The 19,976-nt window shown below is 38.2% G+C and overlaps 1 protein-coding gene across 1 annotated transcript in view; it reads left to right on the top strand.

Annotated features, from left to right (window-relative positions):
- LOC129243484 (kazrin) overlaps positions 1-19,693 on the top strand; it is a 96,323-nt gene extending 76,630 nt beyond the window's left edge. Inside the window, exons 10-11 of the mRNA XM_054880532.1 lie at positions 13,451-13,474; positions 18,952-19,693. Of these exons, the coding sequence (XP_054736507.1) occupies positions 13,451-13,474; positions 18,952-19,587 (660 nt within the window). The 3' untranslated portion in view covers positions 19,588-19,693. The remainder of the gene's footprint in view (positions 1-13,450; positions 13,475-18,951) is intronic.
- Positions 19,694-19,976: the final 283 nt, after the last annotated feature.

Below are 19,976 nucleotides of genomic sequence, written 5' to 3'. Positions count from 1 at the left end.
ATTTAGTGCTTACTCGACTTGGTCGGCCTCATACATATCTACATACATATATGGTATACACACAAACCCCACTTACACCCTACGAAATATTATTTATTTAAGAAAATTTATTTGTAAACTAGCCGCCTTATTTGTTGTCATTCAGATGTTGCATGTTGAACGGAGAAAAAAGTAGAAACTCATAAACACGCACACTCTCTCCACCACATTCGCTCGACCCACAAAAGTGAATCCACAACATTAAATTGGCACATCTTATCGAGTAAACTTTCACTGAAATAAGAGCGCCTAATATATTCAACTGTCATCTTGTCAAGAAATTCAACAAAGATTGATTAAAGCTTTCATTAAACAACGTAACAACAGGAAACTTAGTTTGTTAGAAACTTACTGCGAAATATTTCTAAGAAGTGTTTGTTGTGTGGTACTCTAGCGTACTTTTTTATGCATCAATCTACTATGTGAGCAAAACTTTTCCAAATTATTTGTTGTATTGAGATTGGAACTGCTTTGGGAAGGAAATGATTAGAAGATTTGCAAAATTAATTACAAACCGAGTGTCTCTTTTAAGCAAGCGGCAACAGATATTCGAGAGAGGGAGAAAAAGTGGGAGAGTACAGAGAGACTTGTGATTTAGTTCGCAGTACATCGCCAGTCAATACAACTAAAAATAATAACTTTCCTAAAATTTCTGCATTATTCTACGAGATGCCGCCACCGCCGAATAAGCAAATCAATCGGGGAAAAAACTTAGTTTGAACCTATGAGTTCCTGTCTTTCCTATATTTAAATCAGAGATCGGCAAAGCTTAAACTCAGTAAGCGTAGGAGTATTGTTACGCTTCTAAAATCAGGCATTGTTCTAATACCAACGAAGCACCATACAGGGTCCGGCACTCGAAGTGTAAACAACCTCAGACCGCTCGCGCAATTGATGCAGTCTCGAGGCGCTGAAAAAAGCCATTGTCCGTGCGAATTGGCCAAAATACTTGCAAGTCACATTCGGCGGCTGTAAATGGCCGCTATGCTGGTAATTTTCTTGTGCTACAGTGGACATAGTTTCATATACTTCGTCCTGCCATAAGTTCTGTTACAAGTTAAGTCCGTTATAGATATGAAATTATAATACGTTTTTTTTTAAAGAGTTAGTTTTATTAAATCATGTAAATATTAAAGAACACATTTAAAATTTTCATTCGAAATGATCACCATTTGCTTTTACAGAAAGCCTTCAAACGATTAGGCCATTCAGTTATTGGAGCACGCACGGATATTGAGGTCGCTGCTCGAACCAAAGATTGGATGAGACTCTCCAAATTTCTATGAGGTCTTCTCCAATTCTGATCACAAACTGCAGTCCAATTCTTTCCATCTTACGAAATTTTACGCTCCACAAATTGAGTCGCATTCTTTCTTCGAGTTACCTTTTAATTCAAGTATAATCCCTTTTTTGATACATAAACTAGCTTTTGAAACAACCTGCAGGGTAGTTCCCATACACATTTTTTTATTGATATGAAGTAAGAAACTTACTTCATTACTTAGCTGGTAACTACAACCGGTGTTCGCTCCTAATAACCACCTATCAGTGTTCGTCAATGTCCAAGACTCAGAGCCATACAGTAACAAGAATGAGTGATTGATAGAGCCTTTTTTTGGTGCATCGAGAGAGGGATCTGCTTTTGAATTGCCTGTCGAGCCCAAAATAGTACCTGTTGGCAAGAGTTATTCTTCGCTGGATATCTTGGCTGACGTTGTTGTTGGTGTCAATGTTTGATCCTACGTAGACAAAGACCTTAACAACGACGAATCCATAATTGTCAATCCCAGCCTACTGTCCAATACGCGTAGACTTTTTGGTTGTTGACACAAGCGTTGTTGTTTACCGCAAGACCCACTCAACGGGATTCTTTTTCAAGCATGGAGAAAGTTGCACTGACTGCCAACAACGCGCTGATCAATGCCAACAATGTCGATATCATCAGTGTAAGCGAGCAGCATAACATTTTTATTGAAACAGTGGTGGAGTGGTCGATATTGGCGGCGTGAATAATTTACTCCATCATCAAGTTGAAAAAGCCGCATGAAAAAAAACGCGTTTTCTGAAATCCCGCTTCATTTCAAGGGGCTCAGAAAGATCATTGCCAATTCTCGATTGTTAGGGTCATCAGGCGATTGAAGTAGGGAACACTTTGTGAAAAATCGTAAATTCAATACTTCATCAAGCAGCCATTTTTTACTGTCAGGGCTTGGTTCAAATTTTATTAAGCCTTTAACCAACATAAAAAAGTGGACTAACTAAGAAATGGGACCCTTGAATTAAACTTAAAAAATTGGACGTGCAAACAACAGATAATTTTTGAAGTAATCCTGAACATCGAATACCCCGAAAAGGGTTAAGTTTTGGAAATGATGTCGCATTACCAAAGTAATCAGAAATGAGATAAATAACAGCGCCTTTAATCATCTAAGACGACATTCCCCCGGTACCGAAAATTAATTTACCCCCTTCACACGAGGTGCCGAAGTCGACCGCTTCGTATTCCTCTTAATGGCTTGACATTTTTTCACAATGAATATGCCATTTCATCGTAAAACTGGGTCACTCGTTTTGAGAAAAATTTAGAAGAGAATTTTGAAAACGGCATATGACAGAGTTTATTTCTTGGCCGATCTTACCATATTCCATTGGCGGTATATTGTCATCTAAAAAAATTCGATTTCATTGCACATTTTTATGAATTTTTTTTTGTAAACTTGTCAGAAGTATTTATAAGAGCTGATTCAAATAACACTATAAAATTTGTCAAAATTATGTTTTTTTTTTTAACCTTTTCCATTATTTTTAGGCATAGATCGGACTGTATATCATTTATAGCCCATAGGATTTCCTTTTTCATCATCGTGGCGTCTTCTTCTGCTTATTAACATAAAAACAGAAAAATAAGTCCAGTAGTGTGAAATCGCAAAAGCTCCCCGGCATTTGACCTCGTTTCATACGCTGTTTTTTTATCATGCGACGATAACATTCACCGTTCACCATAACAGCGTTACCGGCGTTATTTTCTTAGACTTATGATCCGATTACTCCGCCAGTCAAAAAGTCTCACCAAACAGTGCACAGGAATTCTCTGAAAAGGCATATGGATTTTCAGTACTCCAAATGTAGCAATTTTTCTCATTGCTGACTCAAATGGCCAGTTATGTTGACAGAAAATATCACTCAATGCGCCAAATGCATTTCTTACCGAGCGACCTTTTTTATAAAATATTTATGTTAATTTGACGCGTTGTTCCACTGAATTTCATTTCATGACTAAGTAAGCCACAGCCGCTTACCAACTGTCTGAAAAAAACACCATTACCGTAATATGAATAATTGCTGTTAAAGAGCTGTAGCAGCTCTGAATAGCTCTGTATTTGTAATACGGCTCTCACTGTTAACATAACAGTTTCTGTTAAGCCAGCAGAGTTGAGTCAGTGAAAGATTGCAGGTCTCTCAAATAGCTGCATCAGCTTTGAATCACTCTGCATTTGTAATACGGCTATCACTGTTAACATAACAGTTTCTGTTAGCCCAGCAGAGTTGAGTCAGTGGAAGAGAATGAATTTCAGCACATAAATCCTGCTGCTATAGCTTTTTGAAAATATTCTATTAACTGTTTTCAGAAAGAGAGTTCACCAGCTTTGATAGAAATAGATTTTCATGCGTTCCTTATAAGGTTTTCTTCACCCTTCCTTCTTAAATAGCATCTTCCAAGCTCATCCCTGTTGAGTGCTCTACAATCCACTTCATTCTTAGGTATACTAGGTTGATCACCTAATGGTTTTCAAATAATGCATTTACTCGTCTATAAAAGCATTTAACTTTTATGAAAAGAAATTCTCAATTGTTTTACCAATCAAATTCCTACACACACACACACACACACACACGCAGCCAGACAATTCGTTTAACTTTATTTGTCCATTAAAGCGAATAAAATCAAAATGAATAACAATACATGGTCAATGCTTTTTTGAAATATTTAAAATTTACAAAACCCAAACTAGAATACAGACTTTTTCCAATTTATATTCGAGTAATTAAATAAGAAAAGTTGGTAAAAGTGGTATACAAATTGGATATATAAGAAAGTAAATAATGAATTAATTATTTGAGAGGTGATTTTCCGACAACATTAAGTCAAGTGAATTGAGTAGCTTAGAAAAATGTTGATTTTGTCTTTAGTGCGCACACTTAAAGCTGAAATGATACATTAAGCGTCAAAGTCGACAGGCATTAAAGCATAAAATAGTGAAGTCAAAGAGATAAAAATAATTTAATGTTGGAATTAAGAAAAGAATTTGGTGGAAATAAGATTAATTATGGAATAGTAACACCACATATACAATACGAAGACAAACATAGTTGAGTAGGTTATCAAGTTCATGCCAGAGGAATGCAAAAAAAAACAAAAACAAAAAACCAAACAGTAGCCACTGTTCAAAGGAAGGATAATAATAATTTATAAAACAAAATTTGATTATCAATGTTAATATCTTCTTATTAAGCAAGCAATTAAAACGAAACACCTACAAACTGAAACTATAATTCATTAATTAAACGGTAGGTTAATAAAACTTGAAGGTGTCACATTGAAAAAGAAGAAAATAAAAAATAAATAAATAAATGAGAATACCAACTAATTAAATGGCGCTGTATAAGTGGAATAAATTAATAATAATGCATGCAATCTTTTTTATGCCTTTATTTTGTAGTGACATTTAATCAATTTCGATATTTACCTTTGATTAAGTGTAACTCTTTGGGGCGGGCAGGAGCAGGTGGCGGGCGAGTTGTGCAAGTGTCATTGAAAAATGCGATGTGAGGCAGAGCAGTTCACTGGCATATAAGTTACAGTGTGTCAACTAAAGGGTGATTTTTTAAGAGCCATAGGAAAGTTTTTCAAAAAAACACAGAAACTGAATTTCAGAAAAATTCACGAAATTTTTATTTAAATCGATAGTACAGTCCATATAATTTAATGTTTGAAGATTATTTCAAGCAAATGTTGACCGCGACTGCGCTTCAAATGGTCCATCCGCTTAGTCCAATTTTGGCATACTCTTTCCAATGTTTCGGCCGGTATCTCACATATAAATGCTTTAATGTTGTCTTCCAATGCGTTAGTTGAAGCAGGCTTGTCTGAATAGACATGAGCTTTAGCATAGCCCCACAAAAAATAATCTAAAGGCGTTCTATCGCACGATCTGGGTGGCCAATTGACAGGTCCCGCATGTGAAATAAAATGTTCACCGAACTCGCCTCTCAACAAGTCCATTGTTACGCGTGTTGTGTGGCATGTGGCACCGTCTTGCTGAAACCGTATGTCATGCAAGTCAAGCTCTTGCATTTTGGGCAAAAAAAAGTTGGATATCATTTCACGGTACGTTACGATTCGCAGCATCTTTGAAGAAGTACGGTCCAATGATACCTCTAGCCCATAAACCGCACCAAACTGTGACCTTTTCTAGATACATTGGTAGCTCTTGCAATTCTTATGGCTGATCTTCACTCCAAAATCGACAATTCTGCTTAGTTACGTACCCATTGACCCAAAAATGAGTTTCCTCGCTGAACACAATTTTTCGATAAAAAAGTGGATCTTCGGCCAACTTTCCAAAGGCCATTCACCAAAAATTTTGCATTGCGATAGGTCGTTCGGCTTAAATTCTTGCACACCTAAATCCTTTCGCAAAATTTCCCACGTTGTTGAGTAACAGAGGCCCAATTGCTGCGAACGGCGACAAATCGAGAATTGATGGTCATCATTAACGCTGGCCGATACAGATGCGATATTTTCTTCAGTTCACACTCCACGTAAGCGTGTTAGTGGTTTGATATCCAATAATGTAAATTTGGTCTTAAATTTAGTCACAATAGCTCGAATAGCCGCTTCAGTGGGTCGATTAAACTAACCATAAAATGGAAGAAGCGCGCGATAAACTTTCTTAACAGAACACGCATTTTTATAATAAAATGCAATGGTTTGCAAACGTTGTTCGTGGTGGTTCATGGTTAAATTATAGACCAAACTGAAGATGTTTGACAGTGAAACAAAACACGAAACGTGCGTCAGCTGTTTAAACCAACTGTTTAAAAAGATAATAGCTAAAAAATCACCCGTTCCATAAATTGGATTGCACTGACGAAAAATTCGAGTTCTTTTGACTTGATCCACTCATTGAGCCAGTTTGCAATCCTCTTGTAAGAAGTGAACCGCTCTCCAATAAAGGCTGACTGCATTGATCGAAACAGATGATAATCTGGTAATCCGAAGGTGCAATGTCTGGGGAATACGGCGGATGGGACAAGATTTCCCGTTTCCCAATTCAGTCCCTCTAAATATTTCTGGACCGATTTAGCAACATGTGGCCTGGCATTGTCAGACAGCAAAATCAGTTTGTCAAGTCTATCGTCCCATTCCGGCCGCTTTTCTTTGAGAGCTCGATTCAAACTCATTAGCTGCAGTCGGTAACGATCGCCAGTGATGGTTTCAGAGGGTTTACGGAGTTCATAATTGATGACACCCTTCTAATCCCACCAGATGCACAACATAAGTTTTGAAGCATGAATATTTGTTTTCATTCACGATGAACCTCGTTCACCTGACAGGCTCCAACATTTTCGACACTTAGGGTTATCATAATAGATCCATTTTCCATCGGACGATGCGTTGCAGGAAGCCTTTTCTTTTCTGCCGCTCAAGAAGCATCTCACACATCACCAAACGTTTCGGTATCCCTCACTTTCAAGTGATGTGGCACCCAGTTATCTCCTTTCTGGACCATTCCCATCGCGTGCAAACGTTTACCGACGGTTGATCTGTCAACATCCAACTCTGGAAAGTGAAAGGTTTGATAGACAAGGAGGAAAGGAGAGAAGTAACAGAAGGAAAAGATGCTTACATATGGCTGTGAACTATGGACGCTGAAAGCTAACGAGACAAAATAGCTAATGAGCTTTGCGAGAAGAGTGCTCCGAAAGACGTATGGTCCGCTTGGACTGTCAGATGGGACTTATCGCATTAGGCACAATGCCGAAATGGAAGTCATAGTTGAGAAAGAAACATTAAGTCTCAACGACCTAGATGGCTGGGACAAGTGGCTAGAATGCCAAGGGAGTGATCAACGAAAAATAAAAAGGCGACGCCTAAGGAAAAGGTGGCTAGAAGATGTGAAAGCTGATCTTAGGAAAATACGCATGCAATGTTGGAGGGAAGTGGCTGTAAATCGAGATCGATAACAAGAAGCTGTGAAGGAAACAATGGCTCACCAAGGACTGTGACGCTAAGAAGAAGAAGAAGAATTGAAGTAGTTAGACCTGTGAGAGTTTTCCAGATTCTTTGATAAATCTGAAAATATCCTCCAGTTTGAGAGAAAGAATTTTACTTGGAACCCAAACAAGACAGGAAAATGGGCTTATTAATGATTCCAATGCTGGTCATATGCTGATCCCCTGGGTAGTGTCCTATAATAATAACGACCATCAACCGACCGTCTTTCCTTCCAAGTTTTAGTAGAAAGTTTGACAGTTTTCTGTTCGGGCTTGTCACAAAACACTTTGCAGTTCTCCAGCGCTCAAGACCGGACCATCGCTCTTTATGTAAATTGCATACATAATCGCTGATCCAATTCATGATTCCTGCGGAATCGATTCCGATTATTGGCTCAGGCCCTTGTGGGGGAACCACTGATCCACGGCTGGCCAATATATCGGAAATTTCATTCCCTTGAACACCGCAGTGTCCTGGAACCCATATAAGTACGAGCCTGTTTTGTCTTGCGACATAATTGAGCTTCTTCTTACATGCTTGAACAAACTTTGAGGTTTGCTTTGCCTTCTCCAGGGTCTTTAGCGCAGCCTGATTGTCACTAAAGACTCCAATCTGTTTCTCGCTCCATCTCCTCCCAATTATCCATTCGGCTACTTTTAGAACGGCAAAAATTTCCGTAGACGGGACGAAGTTAGACATCTTTGGCATCAGATAAAAGAGGATTTTTACGCTTGAAAATAATGTCAAGTACTGCGTTCGAGACCTACACCTTCAAGTCACCAGTATACGAGGTGTGTTCAAAAAGTATCACGAATTTTGAATTTTCGCAGGTTACGTATATTCGAATTTCGATTATTTTGTGGCGATAAGTTGATACTCATGTCTCTCACTCACGCCGACGAGTTCGGCCATTCTGAATGTTCAGTTAATTGTTGACAGCTGCTTTGCTTGCACGTGTTTCGGCTCATCTTCGATTTTTACCTATTCAAAAAGATGGATCAAAGAACCTGTATCAAATTTTGTATGAAAAGCGAAATTACGGAGAAGCTACTTTGGACCAAAACAACGCTTATCGGTGGTACAAAATGTTCTTAGCAGGCCGAGAAGAAAGTCGGCCGAAGCGAGACGAAAAAATTGATGAAGAAAATGGTCAAGACCGAAAAAGCGCGCCAAGTTCGGTCGAATGTAAAAGTGTTGCTTGCCGCTTTCTTCGATTGCAGGGGCGTTGTGCATCATGAGTTCTTACCACAGGGTAAAACGGTCAATAAGGAATATTACCTGCAAGTTATGCGCTAGTTGCGCAAAGCAATCCGCCAGATACGCCCGGATTTTTGGAAGAACAAAAATTGGCTCTTGCATCACGATAACGTCCCTGCTCACATCTCGTTGCTTGTGCGCGACTTTCTGGCCAAAAACAACGCACTAATGATAGCACAGCCACCGTATTCCCCAGATCTGGCCCCCTGTGACTTTTTCTTGTTCCCGAAACTGAAGAAGCCCATGAAAGGACGACGCTACGCTACGATTGACGAGATAAAGACGGCATCGAAGGAGGAGTTGAACTAGATAAGAAAATTTTTGAAGTGTTTCGAAGGTTGAAAAACACGTTGGTGCAAGTGCATAATATCTCATGGGGACTACTTTGAAAGGGACAAAATAGATATTAATGAATAAATATATAATTTTTGAAAAAACTCAAAATTCGCGATACTTTTTGAACACACCTCGTATTACTAGAGCAAACACAAAAATAGTATCAGCAGCGACACCTCTTTTACGAGGGGCGGAAATTTATTCCCAAAGCCAATATTACATTTAATAATACATCAATCCAATTCCATCGAGAGTAAAACCCAAACTTTGCAATGCGTGAAAATGGATGAATATTAATATGATTTGGTATAACCTAAACCAACTTCTATTAAAAACAAACCTCTTCACTTAGAAAATTACCCTTTTTGTTGAAGGTATTTGATCAAATAGTTGCCAAACTGTATTTGCATGAGCCTGCATCTCGGTAGCTCACTGGCTCTTGGCGATTCGCTGAATGAATGGTAGGTATGTATGTAGGGCTGCTCATTCGACTCCTGTGCCTTACATGTGTGTGGTACAAAGTTATGTGTGAATTAACAATGCTATTAAATTAACAGTTAATTGTTGGCAATTGAATGAAATGAAACGTTAAATGACAACAAAAGTTCATGCCAACGCCATGCGACCGTGAGGGAGTTCCAATAGGCGCAATGTAAAAATATTTTAGATATTTCCATGTGGAGAATTGTATTGTAAGCTCATGCGGACATATATAAATACGTATGTATGTATGGTATGTAAAAATGCAACGTAATGAGCGCAAAATAAATGGGTCATTAATTAAAAGAGTTGCAATTGGTTAAAAACTGGTGAGCCGCATAACAGACTTCGGCCTATCTGCCGTTCGATTGATTGTATGTCATTGCGCAAGCAAAGGAGCGAAAAATTACTACAATAATGAGCAAACAAATGGTTATTACGCACGTATGATGGGCGCTCAATAATTACCCATATTTAAATAAACAAATAAATAAAAAACAATTATAATTTTTCCACATAAATTTTAAAATTTTAAAATTTTAAAAAGCCTTCGCTACCACGAATCACATTTATATGTTAGCTGGGTTTTCATATAGCACCCCGCCGACACAAATTTGTATGTGACGCGGACTTAACTTAACCCTTAACGGCCCAGAGCTTTTTTGGTAATATTCGCCCATAAGACGGCGGAAAATTAGGTGAAATTCTAAAACGTTTATAAGGATGAAAAATTCAACTAAAAATTTAAACTGGTTTATTTAGATACGAATTCAATATATTTATTAGACTTATTGTATAATTTTATATGATCAACCAACCAGGGATGTACAAAATTATATTTGTTAAAGAAAACTGCAGCGATGTTAAGTAAATGAAATGGAAACTGAATTCTTTTCATGCCCTCGTATTGGGGCCTTTCGTACTGTATCGTACAAGTACCATGTTCCCGTAGCCTTTCGGCCGTTAAGGGTTAACTTAATCTTAACTCCATTTCCCGCCGTCTGCGAGAACGGGTCGTTAGCTGGAATATGAATGTGTAACTGTCTACGAGCGCGCGAGCACCTAATGTGAATACTCTTGTTCCGAAAAAATGAGCTAAACGGTTAAGATGTCCCGTATATGTTGTCAAAAAAAATAAAAGATCGGCAACTTTTTTTCACGTGCGACGCTTGCCCAAATAAAGGCCAAGCGCTCGGTCTTTGCATCGATCCATGTTTTAGAGACTACCACAACCAAAATAAGTCACAAGTCTCCGGTATTTTTAGTTAGACGTAATATTTTGTAAGTTTTGTAGCTTTGTATAAAACTGAGTTACAGTCTGTGAAGAAAAAAAAGATATATATAATAATATATTTAAAATTTTTTTACATGAAAGTATGTAAAGAACTATGAGTCGCAATTACTCAATAAGCCGTGTAGTCTTCATCGTTGTCGAGTATAGCCTGGCATCTTCTTCAAGCTTTGAGCTAGCTTTTCTTCGTAGCTCGTCGACAAAGAGGACCAGATTTTGCGAATTTGACGCACGAGTTGCTTTAAATCGTGGACTGGCTTTCCGGCAAGATGCGTTTTCATAATTCCCCGCACGTTTTCAATGGCGTTGGCGCCTGGGAACTGGCAAGGCCAGTCCATTACGATATTTTCTTGTTTCCATAAAACTAACGCTTCGTGTACTTCTCACTCATTTTTGTTTGGTTGCGTTTACGGGAAAGTTTCGAATGACATTAACTTGAGTTAGCACTGGCATCGTAGCCCTTGCATGGGACTATTATGCAGCAAAAAGCATAACGAAATATATCTTGAATTTACAAGAAAAAACCCGGTTCTTTTCCTCTGACACAGACTTTATATGAATGAGTTATAGTTTCTAAGGTACTCAGTGACAAGCAAAACCTACATTACGAGACAATAACATAAACATTTCTAGCTGTTCTGTGAGGATGGACTGCTAAAATCTCCTCAGTAGCGAACGTCTTAATTACCGCCTAATATCGCCTAAAATGGTTTAGTTTTCATACCGACCTTCCAAAATATGTATATGTATATAAGTACAAAATGCAAGGTGAAGTCCAAAATAAACAAGACTAAGCTAAAATAGAAACGTCTGGAGCTTTATTCTGATAATTTCGAGTTTATTTATTCGAAATAGTTCTCTCTTTTGGTTGGCCTCTACGGACGCGAAGGGTTTTCCTTTCATGTCCAAATGCAATTTTCCGAATAGATGAAAGTCACAGGGAGCCATATCAGGCAAATACGATGAGTGATTGATGGTTAAAATGCGATTTCTAGTCAGAAAGTCAGCCACAAGAGTGGATCGACGAGATGGTGCATTGTCATGCAATAAGCGCCCTCTTCCGCCTTCGCGGTATTCAGGGCGAATAAGACGAATGCGATGCAACACATGCTTCAAAATTCCAAGATAGAAAATCGCATTGACGGTTTGGCTCATTGGCACGAACTCTTTATGGACAATTCCCTTGGAATCGTAAAACCGAATGAGCATCGATTTGATTTTTGACTACTCCAAACCCGATTTTTTGCTCGGTGGTGGTAGCTCGTCTGGGGCCTTCCATTCGGCACTTTGACGCTTAGTTTCAGATTCACCCGTTACAATGTTGTAAAGGAAGTGCTCACCTTTTCTCGCCTCTTTAATGCGGTCTTTCGAATGTTGAATTCTGAGCAATTTTTGGTCCCCAGTTAACTTGTGCGGAATGAAACGTGCACAAACCTTTCGTAAGCCCAAATGATCAGTTAAAATGCGATAAATCGATGTTTTGGAGATATTCAACTCCGATTCTATGAATTTCAACGATGATTTCGGTTAATTTTTGATAAACTTACAATTGCAATTGCAATTTCCATAGAGTTTTTGGTGATTACTGATTTTGGGCGGTATGTTCATTGTCATTTATATCCTCACAACCATATCTGAAACGTGCAAACCACTCATGAACTCTGGCACGAGATAGACAATGATCGCCAAAAACTTTTTTCATCAATCCCTTTGAGTCGGTAAACGTTTTACCGATTTTAGAACAAAATTTGATATCAGCTCTTTGTTCGAAACTAATTTTTGTACCGGTGACACAAATATACAGACACTTTAGACGCAATAACTTCGCTTCCACTAAACGGAATGGCACCAAGCTTTCACTGGAAGTGAGCTAGGGATGTAACTTCCAACCCACTAAATCATTAAAAAGATGGCGCCATTTATGACGCCAATCTTGTTTATTTTGGACTTCACCCTGTATATAGTACATTTATTCCAAGCACCGTTTCGTGCAAAACTAGGGCCATGCTCAGCTAAGACCACAACCATTATCGATAATTGCGTCTTGGTTAGTCTGAGAGCTTCGTGGAGAGCATCTGTCCTCTCTTTGGTCATGCCCTGCTATGCATTTAGCGTTTGCCGATCAACTTTGAACTCCTCTTATTATAAATAGGTTAACCCTACCGGCTCAACTTCGCTTTTTTCCACGTCTTTCCATCGAAAAATCTTATGCGATATGCAAATCGATGTTTGGCTGTCACCAGTAATGGCCCGCTTTCTCAGCAGCAACAGATTTTCTCAAATATGGGTACTTGTTGACGCACCCACGTACGCGCAAATACATACATATATGTACTTATATATGTGTGTATATATGTGTCTAGTATAGTTCTTCCATTATTTGTTATTGCCCAGTTATATAAGTGTAAAAATAATTATGTAAATTGTATATGCCGCCATTTGTAGGGCAATTCATAAGTCCTTCCGGCTGCAACGTTACGCTCGCATACAGCCACAGGCAAGGTTCTTGTATATTTAATAAAATTGTTTTTTATGTATGAATTAACTTACTGGTAATTGGAAGCGTCGACGTTGGAATTATGCAGTCACATTGACGCATTTTTCATGCGTTTGTAATTACATATTTTTACTTCATTTTTATTATTATTTTATTTTTTTAATTATCCTCTTTCGATTTGCTCCATCATCGATAATCTTGTTTGAACTTTTATACATATTCATATATATGTATGTATTCTCATTTCTCTTCCCGCTTCTTTGCTCAGCAGATATCGGCATGGAAAGGATCACAGGTGAGTTGCGCGCTAGCTTTTGCGATTCAGTTTTTTTTGTAGTTTTTGCTTAGTAAAGTGTTGTTGTTTTTATTTTTCACAACACTAATAATTCATGTTGTTTTTGTGAGCAACATTTTGCCTGCAGCACAATTAATGTTTTATAAGTTTTTAAGCAAACTTTTATTTAATTTCATTTTCTACATAAACATGAATTTTAAGAAATAACATTTTTAAATATTATTAAATATTAAATAGTATTTGCCCGTAACCTTCAATAAAATAGGAAATTGAATGTAGGCCCGAGGCGAACGAAAGTCGCTTTTTTCCTCTTGTTCATTCCTCTCGGAAGCATAGGGGCTCGACAGGAGTCTCCCATCGCACACGGTTCTGTGCTGTTGTTTTTGCACCGTCCCACCAGATGTCGGCATCTGCATTGGCCTTCTCCAAGTGTTTTTTGATCGACCGCAACCTCTGCTCCCTTGCGGGTTCCAGTCCAGTGCCATTCTCGTGATGCTGTCTGGACGTTTTCTCCACGTGTGACCACTTTCTACGCTTGATTTGCCTAAGGATGGTTTCCTCATTCGTTAATCTCCACAGTGCGTCGTTACTGATGGTGTTTAGCCAGAATATTCGGCAGATGATACGGAGGCATTTGTTGATGAAGGATTGTAGCCTTTGTGCTATGGTGTTAGAGACGAGTCATATTTCGCTTCTGTACAATAATACGGACTTCACGCATGATTTGAATATTCGCAGTTTAGAGCGCCTAGAGATTTGCAAACTCGCCTATACTGTATGCATTCGCCCGAACGCCGCCTTTGCTTTACGTCTTCATCTACTCCGCCGTCTGTTGTGATAGTGAAGCCGAGGTAGCAGAAGCTTTCGACAAATGCCACCTGGTATCCGTCAACCAATATCTGCCTTCCGTTTTTGTGGTTGACTCTCATGGCTCTGGTCTTGGCGATGTTCACCTCCAGTCCGACTGTGCGTGCCAGCGCGACTAGTCTGTCCACCTTCGCTTGCATGTCAGAGAGTTTGTGAGAGAGTAGGCAGATGACATCGGCAAAGTCCAGGTCCTCAAGATCTCTGGTGAAACTCCATACGATGCCTTTTTTATGCAGGGTCAGTTGGCTCATGACGTCGTCAAGGACGGTAGCGAAGAAAAGGAGCAACAGGGGACAACCTTGCATTACGCCTGCGTTGGTAGTGAATGGATCGCTGATGTTGCTATTGTGTAGCACTGCCACTTCGGAGTTCTCGTAGTGGGCTTTGATGAGGCGGATTATCTTGGCGGGAACTCCCTTTCTACTCAGTGCCAGCCATATTGCGTCTCGTTTGATAGTGTCAAACGCCTTCTTAAAGTCTACAAACAGCATGTGGAGCGGAGAGCGCCACTCAACTGCTGGTTCTACTATAATCCGAAGTGTGTTGGCTTGGTCAACACAGCTTCGGTCAGGGCGAAAACCAGCTTGCTCGTCTTTTAAGGAGCATTCGATATCTTTGAGCCTGCTTTGTATGATCACGGCTATAATTTTGTAGATGATGTTAAGTAGGATTATTCCTCACCAGTTGCCGCAGTCACGCAGGTCGCCTTTCTTGGGCAGCTTCACTATGATGCCTTTTGTCCAGGATGGAGGCAGCTTTTCATTGCTCCCAACGGCGGTGGTATGGGGATGAAGAATTTCCGCTGATATTTGCGAAATCAGCGTCTCTCAATACTCCATACTTACCATCCGATTTCTTTCAGTTTTGAAATTTGGTTTTAAAAAATTAGGTTTTGATCAACATAAATGAGTAGTTTCGTATTGGTAGTGGGTAGACCATCGACCGATTTCCTTTTAAATCACAAGACAAAACAAAAGCTTTTTGTTACACTGTGTCACAGACTATGAACTATTTGGACTATTCGACTCTGTACTCTTTTTTGTGCGTTATCGTTAAGCATCGATGCAGAAACGATTCAGACTCTTAGAAGATCAAAAGTATCCGAAATAGTCAACGTAGTCTTAGGAATTTGGTTTGACAAGATGAGTTACTGTGAAACCAAGGAAAACAGCACGGGAAAAAACAAAAACTTGGTAACATTTACAAATAATTCTGTGAGTTTTTGACCAACTAACTTGTGTGACTTTAAGTGGTTTTGCATTCAGGCCACTGAATTCTGATTTAGGTATTACATAAAAATGTAGTGTTTTATTGAACTTTCATTAAAGAGTCTCTCAAGTCTCTATCCCTTCTTATTTGGCGAATTGCTTCACGTGAACGTCTCATAACGCCCAAATGATAGTCCTTATTAACTGTCTGATGGACAAAACTAAAGTTACCTGTCATGTCCGACCGACTGTCGCAGTTCCTCTTGTCACTAAGCAGAGGAGACTTTAGGCGGCTGGTTGGACTGATGACGGGCCACTTTCTATGGGCAAAGTACATGGAAAAGGTGGGCATCTCAGTACACTCTGCCCAGCTTGTAATGAGGAGGATGAGACGGCGAACCATTTTCTCTGCGTCTACCCCGCCTTCGCTCGAAACAGGTTTGAGGTATTTGGCACCGATGTTTTAAGAAGCGACCACCTTGGCTGCTACTCAGATTTCTTCTCGAGTAGATTTAAAGAAAATTAAAATGGGAACCCGAGTGCAGTACAATGGACCTAATTGTGTCTGAGTACTGTACTTGCCATTCTAATCCATATATCCACTGTGAGCAAAGCTTTCCTTTTTTTCTTAAAACGACGTGGTTATTTTGGTTTCGGTTTATTCGCCTCACTCGCCTGATCAGTTGGTCTGGTCTCGTACTCATACATCCATGTCTCGCCTCCAATAATGATGCGTTTGCTGAATGTTGGTTCCGATTTAGACTTGGAATGTTTGGCATTTTTTGCATGAAGTTCACGTTCTTTGGGTCCAACTTTGCAGCGACACGGTGCAAAAACAAATCACTAGCAGAATGTACTTAACGGATCCATAAGCAATGTTCAATTCCGCTGCCAGCTCTCTGGTGGTTAATTTGCGGTTATTGATCAACTTTTCTTTTACTTTATTGATTTTTTCATCAGCTTTCGATGTCGATGGTCTGCCATATTGTTTGACATCCTTGATGGACTTTCGATCTCTTTTGAAGCGTGCATGCCCCTCGTAAACGGCTCTTTTCTTAAGAGTATCATTATCCAAACAGTTCTCGAACATCTCTAAGGTTTTTGCGCCATTGAATCAATTTTAAACCGAAATTCAAATCCATATTTAAAACTGTAAAGAATCGAAAACACGTGCAGAGTTACATTTACTCAAGGTAGTGTAACTTTTACAAATGCCAAGCAATGACAATAAAATTTTGGTAGGAATATTAATCACAAATGTGGAAAGTTAACAAAGGAAAAAACAAAACTCAAATCAGTTGACTTAGAACATCACCTGACCGTTGCTCCACTTTTTGATCAAAATTTGTTTGAATAAAAATAGTGAAACCTCATAGAATCTACAATTGTACATTTTTTATTGTAAAACAACATCTAGGCATGTCGTTTGAGAGATCCTTTATTTTTATGTATGTATGTACTGCGCACTTTATTTTTAATTCAAAACTTAAATTACTTAAAATTTTTTATCCAGCTCCATGGTTAGAAAATATGACAAATTTCAATATTAAATATGATATTTATTTGAAATTTATGATTTATATCTAAAATGTAGCATGATAAACATTTGTTTTTTGGCTAATAATACATGGCAACCCTTAACAAAAAATTTTGTAATTTTGAAATGCTTAAAAACCAATGAGAAAATTAAATTCTTGCCTTCCTTTAAATAATCTAATATTATATTTCCATAAATTACATTCAGTGACAAATATTGAGATGGCAACCCTGTTCAAAATTTTCTCTAAACATATGTTTTCTCTTTCACTTTTGTATGCTGCACATACTGCCGTTTTACTGACTCAGTTTTTTATAAAATAATATGTGGCAAACCTAAAAAAAATTGTGTAATTCTAAATTACTAGTCAAGGTAAAAAACAAGTTTGCATACCTTTTTTTCCATTTGGTAAAATTTCTGATGGCAACCCTTTAAAAAATATTGCGCATTTGAATTGCTTGAATTCAAGTTCATATTAAATTATGTTAATATATTTGTAAGGAATTTTGGTGGCAACTCTGTCTTAAATTTTCAAGCTCACTTTTATATGTTGTACATATTTGCATACTACAAGAATTTTTTTTGAGAAAATAATATATGGCAACCCTTCATTTCAAAAGGTTTGTTATTCTGAATTGCTGCTTGTCAAAGTAAAAACAAATTTTCCTACTTTATAGTATTTGGTAAAATTACTGATGGCAATATTGCACATCTGAATTGCTTGAGTTCAAGTGCTAAGTGTATACAATTTTGGTGGCAACTCTGGGTAAATTTTCTCCTTCACTTGTATGGGCTGTACATATTGCCGTTTCACTAACACCATTTTTTATAAAATAATATGTGGCAATCCTTATTTACAAACATTTTGTAATTTTGACATTCTTAACAATCAATAAGAAAATTAAATTCTTGCCTTACTTCAAATAAAATAATGCTATATTTTAATAAATTAATTACATTAATTGCCAAATATTTAGGTGGCAACCCTGTTCAAAATTTTCTCTAAACATACGTTTACTCTTTCACTTGTATGGGCTGTACATATTGCCGTTTTACTAAAACAATTTCTTTTATAAAATCAGATATGGCAACCCCTAACAAAACATTTCTAATTCTGAAATTCCTAGAAATCAATAAGAAAATTAAAATTCTTGCCCTGCTTTAAATAAAATAATACTATAATATATTTTTATAACTAACATTAATTGCCAAATAATCAGATGGCAACCCTGTTCAATATTTTCTCTAAACGTAGGATTTCTCCTTCACTTTTATGAGCTGTACATATTGCCGTTTCACTAAAACAATTTTTTTTATAAAATAAAATATGGCAACCCTTAACAAAAAATTTGTAATTCTGAAATTCCTAGAAATCAATAAAAAAATTTAAATTCTTGGCCTGCTTCGAATAAAATAATACTGTATTTTTATAAATAACATTAATTGCCCAATAATCAGATGGCAACCTTGTTCAAAATTTTCTCAAAACATACGTTTTCACTTTCACTTGCATATGCTGTACATATTGCCGTTTTACTAAAAAAAAATTATTATATAAAAAAATATGTGGCAACCTTTAATTAACAAATTTTGTGATTCTTTAATTCCTAAAAATCAATGAGAAATTTAAAATTCTTGCCCTGCTTCAAATAAAATAATACTATATTTTTATAACTAACATTAATTGCCAAATAATCAGATGGTAACCTTGATAAAAATTCCCTTCAAATGCACGCTTACTCCAAAATAATTTTTCGTTCAATTTATTTAATTTTTCTTTTATGATATTCATAATACACCTTTCAACTGTTTAAATTTTGCTTACGCCATTTTTTCTTAATTTTCTCTTCTACCTCGTCACGCAGAGTTCTCTCTCTAAAGCCTTCCGTTTCAATGCAAAATCATCACGTAGCGGAAACTCCATTGGGGATCGTTCATCCTTCGGCAACTCCACCTCTCCCACACCATCGTATAGTAGCTCCGAAGGTGGTGGAGGAATTTACGCCACTATAGGCGGCCATCCACCGCACTCAGCGCCGCTCTACCCCACCACCGCACACCACTTCCCACCACCTACAACCGCACCACCACCACCACCGCCCTCATCAGCCCCCGGTATTGGAGCCCACGGAAGTGGCGGCAATATCTTCAACTACGCACCGCCCGGACATCGTGTGAGTGCGCCACCTGTGAGTAGTAGCAGCAGCATAGCCGAGTCAATGACAGATCCAAATGCTTTGTATGAGCAACATCGACGTGTGAAAAGTATCAGTGATATTGGCATTTCGGCTGGAGCGGGTAGTGCAGTAGCCGGCGGAACGGCCACCATGGGCGCAACGTGCACAACGGCAGTAACGTCAGCATCGCTGAAGAGCATCGGCAGTATGGGTAGTAGTAGTGGTGGTTTCGGTAGTGGAAGTGGTGGTGTCGGCATCGCCAGCAGCGGCGGTAGCGGCGGTGGCGGCGGCTGTACTTCAGGCTCTTCCGGCTCACCTGTATGAGAATCAGTTATCATGTAAGACGCGTCGTATGCGTGCTTACATACATATCTAGATAAATGCAGTACATATTGAATTGAGTTGCAAATGGGATAATGTCAATAAATATGGAAGAAAAAAATTATTATAAGTGTTTATGGATAATACAAATGTATGTGAATAATTGAAAAATACTCATGCATTGTTAATCGCTATATTAAATGTGTAAGTATGTATTTATATTGAATTTACATGCATGCGCACATATATACATACATTCATAAATGTGGGTCATGCGCCATAAACATGAGAACGTAAGTTGTGGCGCCTTAAAGCTTTTTACTACATTTTTGTCATTTCTGCATTAAACAGTCGCACATATGCACATTAGGGTGGCCAAAAAACGCTTTTTT

This window comes from Anastrepha obliqua, chromosome 4 (genome assembly GCF_027943255.1).
Source record: "Anastrepha obliqua isolate idAnaObli1 chromosome 4, idAnaObli1_1.0, whole genome shotgun sequence".
Taxonomy (NCBI): Eukaryota; Metazoa; Arthropoda; class Insecta; order Diptera; family Tephritidae; genus Anastrepha; species Anastrepha obliqua.
The sequence above is the reverse complement of the archived record's forward strand: the minus strand, read 5'-3'. Positions and strand labels throughout refer to the sequence as shown.